The sequence below is a fragment of the Osmia lignaria genome, chromosome 12, assembly GCF_051020975.1.
Source record: "Osmia lignaria lignaria isolate PbOS001 chromosome 12, iyOsmLign1, whole genome shotgun sequence".
Taxonomy (NCBI): Eukaryota; Metazoa; Arthropoda; class Insecta; order Hymenoptera; family Megachilidae; genus Osmia; species Osmia lignaria.
The window spans coordinates 7117580-7129972 of NC_135043.1; the positions used below are offsets into that span (position 1 = coordinate 7117580).

Genomic DNA, 12393 nt, shown 5'->3' on the forward strand with positions numbered 1-12393 from the left:
CGTTCAAGAAGCTTTTATCTTTGCTCGCGGTACCTTGGCCTAATGTATCGATGTCTGGAGGATTCGATCGGTATACGTCTACCACGATTTCCTTCCGCTATAGCTCACAAGTATCTATTCGTACGAATGGACAATTTGTTTGAAGAAATTTTGATCAACGTCAACGCGTACATTTCTTTCTCTATAATAATTTCAAAAGTGGTTGACGTATCCACGATACATTGCTCGTAGCTGTCGCTATTTGTTCGTGATATGAAATTTTGCACGGGTGTGTCTTGTACCGTAACGGGAATCACGTAGGAAAGAAGAAATATGCGAGCAGACACTGTCGAAGATCATTGGAATTCGAGTCGACCTATGGAAACAGTAGGAAGGAAAAGTTGCGTCGACAGCAGGAGACAACTTTGCAGCCTCTTTACCCAGGTGAAAAACTCGAGAGCAACTTTTCACCTAACTCTTTTCCCGTTTCGCTCAGCGTCTTTTTCGAGGGGGGAAACAGAAACAAAAAATTGTTGCTTAACTATCGAGGAAACGTTTACGAAACACATTTTGGCGGATATCGTTTCTCGATGTTAGAAAAAAGAATTAGGACAGCAACGTGTAAGCAAATCGTGAATGAAAAACGTTTGATGGACAATTGTCATCGGACGAACCCATTCAGTTTCTTTATAGTCAATGGAACACTGACCACGTGGAACTCAGTTTTTAGCCACGAGTTCTCGTGAACGCATCTTTCGTACGATCGTTTGCAACGACACACAAGTGGATTGTCTGCAAGCTGCCCGCCTGGAATAAAACTTTCGACGACTCTCGCTCGTTTATGCTCGAAGAGGGTGATCCTCGCGATTCGAATGGTCGCGTGGGTGGTCAGTGGTCGCGGCGAGGCTCGAATTCGAAAACTGGCTACGGGAATCGTCGAGGTCGATTGAACAGGAAACGACGAACGCGTTAGCGAAAAGGTCTAAACGCAACTCTCTGGCAGCCTGTTAGCCATTAATCGTCTCTTAATCGCTTCGCCGTCCAGGCATTCTCCAGCGACTACGACGCCCTGCCCGCTACCGACCACGCCACCCACGCCAGCCACGCTGCCGGCGCCACTGACCAGCACACCCTGTCCACCGCCTACCATCACTCCCGTCATGGACATGCTCTGTAAACTCGGTATCGTGCTTCTCGACGGTAACCTCAGCTCCGTTGGTCTTCCACTGAATTTGTGGCAGAGCTCGTCTATGCTTGGCGTAGGTCCCGGCGTGACCCAGTGTCCCGGGGGATATCCACCTGGATAACTCGGCGGGCTCACTTCGACCAAGCTACCCTCTGCAACATCCAAATCGGAAACGTGTTTGACTAGACGAAGGTAACGCGTAACCGGGACTTACAAGTTCAATGAAAAAAAAAAGGCTACGCGTGTTTCCACTGGTAAATGGAAAATATTTTGGTGAAAAATATTCTTGTTGTATCGGTTTTATCTCTTTTATCTTTCCGATGATATAGCGTTGTTGCCGCGTCCGTGTAAGCCACGGTAATTGAATAAAATCTATACATGCAGCTACTACAAATCGTGGCGTGTGCCCGTAGCACCGGGCGCAATTAGATTAACTGCGCGTTGCGAGACCGTTTCCTGCCTATTATTTGGAAATCCAGACCCGTTGATCGATTCGATTTTCTACGAACACCGTTGGGTTCTGATTAAGTCATCGTTTAGACGGAGCGACAAGCGTTACCGTGTTAACGCGTTTCACCGACAACCTACAGTTTAACCAATTTTCACCGTTAACTATGCGATTATTACAGAGGCTGGTAATTGGGTAATTTACGTCCTCGTGATTCGACTAATAACAACGAGTTATCTGTTGTCATCTTAATAAGACGTTAACTGACCAAATTTATTTGGAATCACGTCGGGATCGGTTTCCACGGTTTGTTGAGTGTTTTGCAGCGGATATTGTTGTGCAGGTAATTCGCTAAGTTCCGCCGGTTTCTCGTGTCGAGGTTTCGAGACTCGTTCCCGTCGTACTCTGACCACTACCACTAGGATGATCAGGACCAACGTGACCAACGCTCCGACCACCACACCTATCAACGGTGATAGCACGATTCCAGCGTCTTGTCCTTGAACAAACATAAATTCAGGGATAATTAGTGGTACGTAGTAGTAATGGGAGATAGTAAAGGCTCGTTTAAACGAGCTACGCGTAATTAACAAATTCCAGCGCGGTCGCGACGCCGTTAGCGAGTCAGCTTCGACGAAATTTACGAGGAACTGGGGATTGACAAATGAACAACGGCAATTTATATAAAATTATCGGCGTAGTAATTAAACGATGCGCTGCCACGCTGTAATAATCGATTCGATCGTTCGCTCTCGACCAACATTATAAATCGTATTATATCCGAGTGCATTAATAAACATCCGTAACCGCGGAACGATCCAAATGGCGCGATAATAATCATTACGAAACGTTCGACAAGCTTTTCGAGTAACGATCGAACGTTAACGTTGCCGAGACGTAACGATAATTGCGAAATTCTCTATCGTCTAATTAACCGGCTAGATTCGATAACGGTTACTCCTCATCATTTTCCTCGATCTAACAAGGATGCGTTCAATTTTACCTCCTCTCCTTGCTCAACGAGAAGGTAAAAGCTTCTCTTCAGCTTCTCTAATGTTCGGGTACTATCGAGGTAGATAGGGACAGAAACAATATATTGTGAAGAAGTGGCTGAAGAAGACAAGGCACTTAATGTCTTTTTGACAGTATTTTGTATTTAATTATTATTATTATTATTCCAATCATTGAACGACTATTATTAATGAATTAATTAAATATTGAGGTAATTATATTGAATGAAAATGAATTTATTTAAAAGTATTTGTTTATTTTTATCTATTCCTAATCAGATTAGAGAATTTTCGAGTTTCTCTAATTCGTAGATAGCGCAAACTATAGCACATACCACTACAATATTTTGCTTCTGTCCCACTCTGCCAAAATAATACCTAAGATCGGTTAACAAGAAGGATAAACGAATGATACATCGAGTAGCCAGCATGTTAGGGCTGTAAGAATATTCTGCAAGTTTCGTTCGTTAGGATTTTCTTAGCTTGCCTTTCTCGATCCAACTAGTTAACTAACTAACAAACTCTTCTCATCGAGCTGCCTCAATTAAAAAGCGTCCTTTACCTGGAATTGTCCTTTAGATAACAAGTTTCATTCGACCAGCTAACTAAGCCAAGTGCCTAATTAAGAAAGCACTTTTTCTTAAACGTACGTTTGCAGCGATGTATCTTGCGCGTTCCATAGACTAGATTTTTCTCGCTTCTCTTTTTATTATTTTCACGGTGAACCGGAAACCGTCGCGGAGCAACCGGCTGAAGAAGCGCAAATTAGAGCGAAGGATTAACCATACTGTGTCGCGCAACGACTGCTTCAACGTCCTTTCGCGGCTATTTATTATCCCCCAATCTTTTTCTTCTTTTTCCTTCTTTCTATGTACAGGCAATGCACCACGGTAAACCGTACACAGAAGCAGAGAAAACAGGCTCCGCAAACGGTTGTCCGTGGATTTAAGTTAACTATGAAGTTAGAAGAAACGCGTTGAAAATATCTCTACGGGGAAATTACTGTGTACTAAGCGGCGCGATTTGCTGACCGTTGTTATTTTAGCGTTTTTTAAAACTGTGCTGTTGCCAGTTGTAGAACAAGTCTACGTGGTTAACTATTTGCGAAGTCTTTTCAGCTGCAGTAAAAGGGTTTAACGTAGAGAGCATTAAAATTATCACACCTTCGAAAAGTATAGATTTCCTACGCGGAAACGAATGAAAGAATTCTTTACTGGCTTCTCTTTCGATCCGGGTTACTAACGATAAGATGATCGATAAATAAAGTTGGCATTTAAAGCGAAAACGAAAGGTTATGAGGTGGCTTTGGCACGTTCGCTGGGAAAAGAAAGAAAGCATAAAAAGAAAGGCAGGGTGAAAATCTTGCAGGTTAATTCTTGGTGTGGGGGTTCGGCGAGGCAACGTTTTCTCGCACGTGACGTTTTACTTGATAGTGGCGGAGCGTGGGAGCGGGCCTGCTGTTTTCGTCGGATAATTAACAAAACTCCATTCTTGCAGTGTGGCTTGGCCAGCTGTGCTCTACTCTGCACGGCAATTTAAGTGGGACAGAAGCCTGGCCGGGCCGGCCCGTGCTCGTTAGCCTACCATGACGAACGTTTTTAATTCTTAACTTGCAAGTGCATAGTAGGTTGCAACCGTGGGATTTATGGATTGCAAGAGGATTAGCAAAGCGCGTCAGATATTATATTTCGCTAGGATATTATATCTACGATGATGTGATACCTGGACGGAATAATAAAGGAACGCGAAAACTTTTACCTAACTTGGCTGCGCGAAACGAAACGTTTTAATATTCCTGCGACGTTTCGCCCTTTCTACGGCTTGTTTGTTTCAAACATACGAATTTCCATAAACATCCACGAACGAGGGATATCGATCCCGGCTAAAGGTTTAAAGATTAAAGGACAGCCATACAATTGCACGAGTGTGTCTCGTCGTGCAGCAAGAAACGCGACAGCGGAATCGTGCGTCGTTTTCTCGAAAGCGGTGACTACAGATCCAACAAGACTAGACATGACTTCGTTTTCAAGCGGCTTTGAATTTGTTCCTTGAGAACGAGCTTGAAACACTTCCCACTGCAGCAGTCTAACGCACGTTGATGGAAATAGCAGAGTATTTTGATATCAAAGACTGTATCCTATCACTCACAAGTGTTACACTCACTTATTAATGAAACTTTGCCAACTTGTAGAGCCCATCGAGTTGAACACGCCTATACCCCCTTTTGGGGGCAGACGGCTAATTGTTTAAGAGATATTAGCAATCACAGTCACTCCTTACATACTGAAGTATGACAAACTCACACATACAACTCGCAATCTAGAGACCCACGGTTCAAATTCTTGGTTCCAACATTTTTTTTTGTTTAATGATAGTTTGTCTCTTTTGGAATAACTATTACATAAAAATTATCATAAAAAAAAAATTAAAAAAAATTGTTGGGACCCAAGGATTTGAACCGAGGACCTTCAGATTGGGAGTCATGGATCCCCTTCGTGGTTAAACACATGACTGACAATCTAAAGGTCCTCGGTTCAAATCCTTGCTTCCCAGTTTTTCATTTTTTTTTTTTTTTTTTTTTTTTTTAAATGATAATTTGTCTCTTTTTGAATAACTAAAATTCTATATTCTATTTTGAATAACTTAAATTGTATAAAAATTGCAGGGTATATAATTAATTATTAATAAATGCAATTATTATAGCACAGCTGTAATAGTTATTCAAAAAGAGACAAATTATACTTAAAAAAAAAAACTTAGGAACCATGGATTTGAACCGTGGACCTTTAGATTGCGAGTGAAGCGTTTTACCACAGAGTTAACCGTTTGTATGTGTGAGTCTGTCATACTTCTCAATGTAAGTAGTAACTAATTTTAATTATTAATATCTTTTAAACAATTAGCTGTATGTCCACAAAACGGGGTATAGGCGTGTTCAGCTCGACGAGCTCTACAAGCTGGCAGTTTCATTAATAAGTGAGTGTAACACTAGGGTAGTTTTCCGTATCAGTCAGTGTCTCGAGTTCAGATTTGCCACATTACAGCAATAACAGGAGCAGCAAGGGGTGGTTGAGCCAACCCTTTTTAACATTAAATATCAGGGCTTCACCACCAAACACGGCAGGGCCGTCAAGGCCGAGCGTTTTTGTAAGCGGCCCGACAAACTGGTACCGGGTGCGACCCCCGGTGTTGGCTACACCAATGTTCGGTGGTCTTGATTCGGATCACCCCTGAAATATACATAAGGTCTCAGAGCTCTCCATTAGCGCCAGTGTCGGTCGCCGAGGGGTTTTGGTAAGTAGGAATCTGACACTTTCCCGCCGTCCTCTCCTAGGGGACGGTGAGGGGTCTTACGCAAGATTGCCCCATGTTAAACAAACAAAAAATTTACAGCCACTGATGCGAGTAAAGGTAGTTGGCTGCGGCACTGTTATCAACCGTTCTACCTAGAGCGCAGTGAAACATCATCAGTCTCATAGCGACCGTCGACGGGTGCAGATCTACCTGCTATACATACATACACATTATTTTATTTTTTGCGTTCATTTAATTTGCTGTATTTATCTTCTTAGCTTACTGAATAAACTCATTAGGAGGAAAAACGTGTTGATTTTATTATTCCTGTGTGCATCTTCTATATCTCGGCACTCCTTACATCCCAGCATTCCTTACATCACTGCATCCTTTACATCTCTGCTTTCTGTATATCCCTGCATCCTTTACATTTCTGCATTCTTCACAAACCTGCTTTCTTTATATCTCTGTATCCTTTAAATCTCTGCAACCCTTATACCCTTCAATCCTTTACATCTCTGCCAGCCTTACATCTCTGCATTCCTCACATCCCTGCTTTCTTTATATCTCTGCAACCCTTACACCTTTTAATCCTTTACATCTCTGCCAGCCTGTGCAACCCTTACACCTTTTAATCCTTTATATTTCTGCCAGCCTGTGCAACCCTTACACCTTTTAATCCTTTACATCTCTGCATTCCTCACATCCCTGCTTTCTTTATATCTCTGCATCCTTTACATCTCTGCAATCCTTACACCCTTCATTCCTTTACATCACTCTAACCCTTACACGCTTCAATCCTTTACATCTCTGCAACCCCTACACCCTTCAATCCTTTACATCTCTGCCAGCCTTACACCCGTCAATCCTTTACATCTCTGCAACCCTTACACCCTTCAATCCTTTACATCTCTGCAACTCTTACACCTTTCAATCCTTTACATCTCTGCAACCCTTACACCCTTCAATCCTTTACATCTCCCTATCCCTTAAATGTCTGTTCCTCTTACAACTCTGTTTTCCTTATATTATTCCCTTATAATTTTTCCCGAAAAAAGCGCCCCCTAGCGGCAAAAATGCGAACTAAAATTCCGACCTCGAATCAGCGCCCTCTGGATTAAAAAAAAGGAACTAAACCTTGCATAAATTTTGGCCCTCTTGCGGCAAAAATGTGAACTAAAATTCCGACCTCGAATCAGCGCCCTCTGGATTTAAAAAAAGGAACTAAAGCTTGCAGAAATTTTGGCCCTCTTGCGGCAAAAATGTGAACTAAAATCCCGACCTCGAATCAGCGCCCCCTGGATTTAAAAAAAGGAACTAAAGCTTGCAGAAATTTTGGCCCTCTTGCGGCAAAAATGTGAACTAAAATCCCGACCTCGAATCAGCGCCCTCTGGATTTAAAAAAAGGAACTAAAGCTTGCAGAAATTTTGGCCCTCTTGTGGCAAAAATGTGAACTAAAATCTCGACCTCGAATCAGCGCCATCTGGTGTTAAAAAAAGGAACTAAATTTATAACGATTTCTTACTCAAAAAGAGTTTACAGTGGTTCAAGGAATACAAGAATATAAGGGATGCGGAGATGTAAGGCATACAGGCATGTAAGGGATGTAGGGATGTAAGGAATGCAGAGATGTAAGGAATGTAGGGATGTAAGGTATACAGGCATGTAACGGATGTAGGGATGTAAGGAATGCAGAGATGTAAGGAATGTAGGGATGTAAGGCATACAGGCATGTAACGGATGTAGGGATGTAAGGAATGCAGAGATGTAAGGAATGTAGGGATATAAGGCATACAGGCATGTAAGGGATGTAGGGATGTAAGGAATGCAGGGATGTAAGGGATACGAGGATATAGTGATTTGGGAGTAGTCCCTGCAAGGTCGATGAAAAGGATGAAAAAAATAAATAACTGCAAAGGGAAGCTTTTGTCCATAAAGAGTTGGAATAGGATAAACAATAACTGGGAAGGGTGGTCCTCGCTTGGCCCATGAAGAGAAATAAAATAATAAATAATTAGGAAGCTTGGATTTGTCCCATAAAGGAAAATAAAATAATTAATAACTGAAAAGGGTGGACTTTAGTCCATAAGGACTAAATTTTATTAAGGAATAAATTTTATTCTTCTTTGATGAGCTTGTTAATAAGCGGAAGAAATGAATAAAGGAAATTAAATAAACTACGAAGAGAAATTAGAAGTATATATATGTTTGATAGATTGATCCGCACCCCTCGGCGGTCGCTGTAAGACTGAGGAGGTCGCACCTCGTTCTAGGTCAAACTTCTCGTATTGGGAAGTAATTACTGTGTTTTGATTTAATTTTGATTTTCATGTATTTGCAATTTATTAAAGATTAAACAGTTGTTTTATATATAAATAACTGAGAAACGAAGTTAAGTACATTGAATAACTAAAATAATAGAAGAATTTAATTCAATTAAATAAATAGCTGAGAAAAGAGATTACGAGCATTAAATAAATAACTCAGGAAAATTAAATAATAACTCAGTTGTTTGTTTAAAAAGATTTATTAAAAAAGCGCATTAAGTGAATACAAGTTTGTCTTACAATTATTTTAATAATGTTTCGATCTCGTACTAGTTTTAATTAATTTATAAAAAATAAAGTCAAAGGGGGTTAGAGGTGGGGTAAGAGAGGGACTGCTAAAAAGATAGGCTGGGACTGAGGATGTCTGGGACTCCAAAATCATGATCCCTCGCGAAGAAAAGCATGTCCAGTCTTCTTGTATCTGTAGTCACTGTCGAAAGTTTCGTCGAGTTAACCGGTTTCAAAGATCGTCGAAGATATTCGTTCCCTGGCGATTTCGGTGACGATCGCAGTCTCTCTCTTCCTCTTGTTGAAAACTTTGCAGGAAACTTTGTCGAATGCTGGAACATCGGGAAAGGTCGAGTTGAAATTGAGGGAGAAAAGGAAAATCGGTGTAACCTGGCGGAACGGAAGTTGAACGGGGTGCTCTCGCTGTTACCAGCGATCGTTCCCCGGTATACGTGTCATGCATAATACAGGTATATTTATGCATGTAAATAGATTGCGGTCACGCGGCTGTGTGCGTGTACTTATGCACCGGCAAGGTATTTTGCCGAGACGCGTAAGGCCCATAAAACCTCGGGTTTAATCAGCCACTCTAGCCGCTCACCCTTCCTCCGACCGTTCTGTAACGAACCTTCTGCTACACACCTGCTATTACACGCTCCACCTTTCCGTTTACATTCCGCGTGTATCTCGTGCTTGGATTCGACGTGAAAAATTCTATTGTTCCTTGCAACGATCATCGATCTTTTATCCAAATTTTACATAAGAAACGATCGAATAATTTCGGGGTTGAAAACCGATAATCATTCAGTTTTTCTTTTCTACGCAACGTCGATGCTCAATTGAACATTTTCAAGTGATACTTACCCCGTTTCCAGGCATCATATTACGATCCTAATGCCGAGCTTTTATCTTCGTTACACCCGTGTTCGAAAAGGCTCCATCTCCTCTGGAATAACCGCGAACGCGGTTATTGCACTTACCACGGACGTATTCAGAAAGATTCACGGCGTTTTATTGGCATCGTGTTGCGCGTACGTATCCACGAATGGATCGTATATAGAAGGATCTGGTTATTGTGGAGTGCGGAGGAAACGCGTGGTAGGAAATATACGGGGGCGCAACTGAGTGACAGGAAAGTCCTCAGCTCGGGCGTAAAAGTTCTCGTAAAAGCGTCGAACCGTGCCAACATCGAGTCAAGATGGTTTTACTTCGCTTCGGCTACGATCGATTCTTCCAATGAATTGAAGAACCAAACAAAACGTTGCACAGCTGTTCGTCCCGTTGATCGTTACCTATATTTCACCCTCCGTTAACCTTCGAACAATAGCACCGAGTCTAATCATAATCCACATAATAAATCTCGATAATAGAAGAGTTTTATCCTTCTCACCGTTGGCCAGCAATTTTTTAATCAATTACTAGTTTTTAGCAGATTACAGGCTCTTTCTTGTTGAAAAGCAACGGGCAAGGAGGGGAGGGTGGGAGGGATATACTTTGCCATCGTATAGCCACCTAAGCCCCGACAATGTCTCGTAAAAGTTCCGATGGAAGTTTAATCGAGTTCCACGCGAAGAAACGTCTGCTGTTCAGGGTACTAAAGATAAACCGGTCCTTATACCGTCGATCCTCGTGGATGGTCTAACGGGATTCCCGAAGAGAAGCAGCAGGGGAAATCGCATATCCCAGCGGGTTGCCGAACTTCCAGGTTCGTCGAAGTTTAGATCGCTAATCGGTCTTAACGCGGGGTCAAGATCCTAGCTGCCCGTTCCATTTGCCAGAAAAAAAAACACACACACACACCCACCCACCCGCCTTCTTTAGAACGGACACCGGAACTGGTAAAATATAGGTAGAAGAAAATCTTCTTAACGATCACGATCGATCTACTTTGAACAGTTTCCGCTGGGGGAAAAACGAGTAGGAAGAAGGAGTACGTTGAGGTGAGATCAGGGAAAAGTCACCGGGGGACTTTTAGCGAAGGGTTGAAAGTAAGACGGAGCTTGGATATCTCGCGTGGTTGGTTAAGTCGTCAAAAAGCCCGGCTTAGCCAGCAGCGGGATCTAACTTTACCTTAGTTGGATTAATTTCAACGTAAAGCTAAACCCGAATCAATGTTGTCCTGTCTTGTTTTACGGCTAAGACGACTCGAGGTTCTCGTTGGTCAGCCGTTTTCAATTAACGAAACGCTCACGCGACTACCTTTCGTCCTCGTGATCGATCGCTTTCGTCCGGGATTACCAGCAAGACGCATCCACCGATATTTCTGCGAAATTATTCTGTTCGTCTTGACGAAGACATAGCTTGCACGATGAGAAGGATTTATAATACGAAGAAAAAGTAAACTGGTTAATTAACACGTAGAAACTAGACGTTTGGTAAATAAATAAAATTATTTACCACTTAAAACTTTCATTTATAATAAGAGTATTTTATATTAATTAATTTATTATTATTTAAATTATATATTCTAAATAAATTTCACATATGTATATTCAATAATCTAATTAATTTTTAAATCTAACATTAAAATTGTAAATTCTATTGATGTAGATTACTAAATAAATAAAGGATGAAATATAATTTTCCTTTTAGTGAAATACTCATGTGTCTTCTTATTATAACTTTCTATCTCTTTCAATTCATTGTATATTATGTACCATAAATAAATAATTTAATATATACATTCATTCTTTTTAATCAAAAATAATTTAAAATAAGAAACTGGAAATCAGTAATTTTTACCCCTTTGGTAGTTCTAGTGTTAAAGCACCGAATCTTCAAATAACGAAGATGAAAAGAGAAACAGAGAGGCAACGAGTGTCCAAGTGGAAAAGCCGAATCGAAGAGGATCGCGTTTCACCCCTCGAGTTTCGATCCCTTTTACGAGCCACGCGATTCTCTCTCTGGATGCTAATACCGTGGACTATGGACGGTCAAGTAGCGGCGTCGATGGTGGTTTGGTATCCTCTTAATTGCAATCAGTTGGAACAGTCTCGAGAGTTCGTCACTGATTGCTCCCCCTCTCTTTTCCACGAACCACCCTTTTCCCTCCTTTCTGTCCTATCGCGGTGCCCTATCCTCCCGTGTACACACACGAGAGAGAGATCGCGTATGCTGATGCGCAGCAACAATAGAAGTCCATGTGTACGTAGGTGAAATCGAGGAGCAATTACCGGCGCAATCCCGCATGCTGAAGAGGATTGGCGCGTAGAGGGAAAGCTAAGAGAGTATAGAGAAAGAGAGAGAGAGAGAGAAAAGACGAAGCCAAGGGCAATGTAGTCGCGGATCTTGAGAATCTCGTCCATAATAAACGCTTATCGAGGGGATTGCCCGATCGTCGAAGGCTCGGAAGGCTTAAGGCCAAGTACCATGATCTCAATTATCGTACGAACCGGGAGGTATGCCACTAGTGTCGATGGCAAGCCCTTTATCTTACCCTCCTCTATCTTTCTCTATCCTTGTTCCTTGATTTCGCTTTAATTCGAATACTACCCGCGGGCCATCGGTTTCGACGAAATTATTCCTGCAACTCGCTATCGCCCGGGGACGATGTTGCTGGATAATTGTACCTACTTACAATTACTAATTTACTATCGATGCAAGCTATTCGAAATTTTATCTCTTTCTCTTTCGAGCCAGTCCTCAGCCTGCCTTTGCTCGGCGAACACGAAGAATGATTAATCGATCTAATGTTGCGAAGTCCGAATATTAATCGAAGTAATTGTACGGTTGAAATAGCGTGTTCAGACGGAAACGTTGGAAAAGCGGAGAAATTTCTCGGGTTTGAGTTCTGATCCAGAAGTCGTTGCAGTTGACGTCTTTCAACCTCAGCCTCGACACCGTTTCGCGAGGAATTTTCGTTGTGCAGCCTCTCGCGACGAGGATCGATTCGTCTATAATTTCTCTTCGAAATTCCGCCG

General features: G+C 41.9%; 1 protein-coding gene across 10 annotated transcripts in view; it reads right to left on the reverse strand.

The window, feature by feature from the left end:
* Positions 1-268: 268 nt before the first annotated feature.
* LOC117603073 (kin of IRRE-like protein 1) overlaps positions 269-12393 on the reverse strand; it is a 246563-nt gene continuing 234438 nt past the window's right edge. For 9 of the 10 annotated variants that reach the window (XM_034321811.2, XM_034321810.2, XM_034321819.2 and 6 more), the window contains 2 exons: positions 1882-2112; positions 269-1317 (listed from right to left, as the gene is read on the reverse strand). In XM_034321811.2, coding sequence (XP_034177702.2) covers positions 962-1317; positions 1882-2112 — 587 coding nt within the window. In that variant the 3' untranslated portion in view covers positions 269-961. Of the gene's footprint in view, positions 1318-1881; positions 2113-8444; positions 8806-12393 lie in introns of those variants that run through there. The other variant, XM_034321820.2, reaches the window with a different exon arrangement.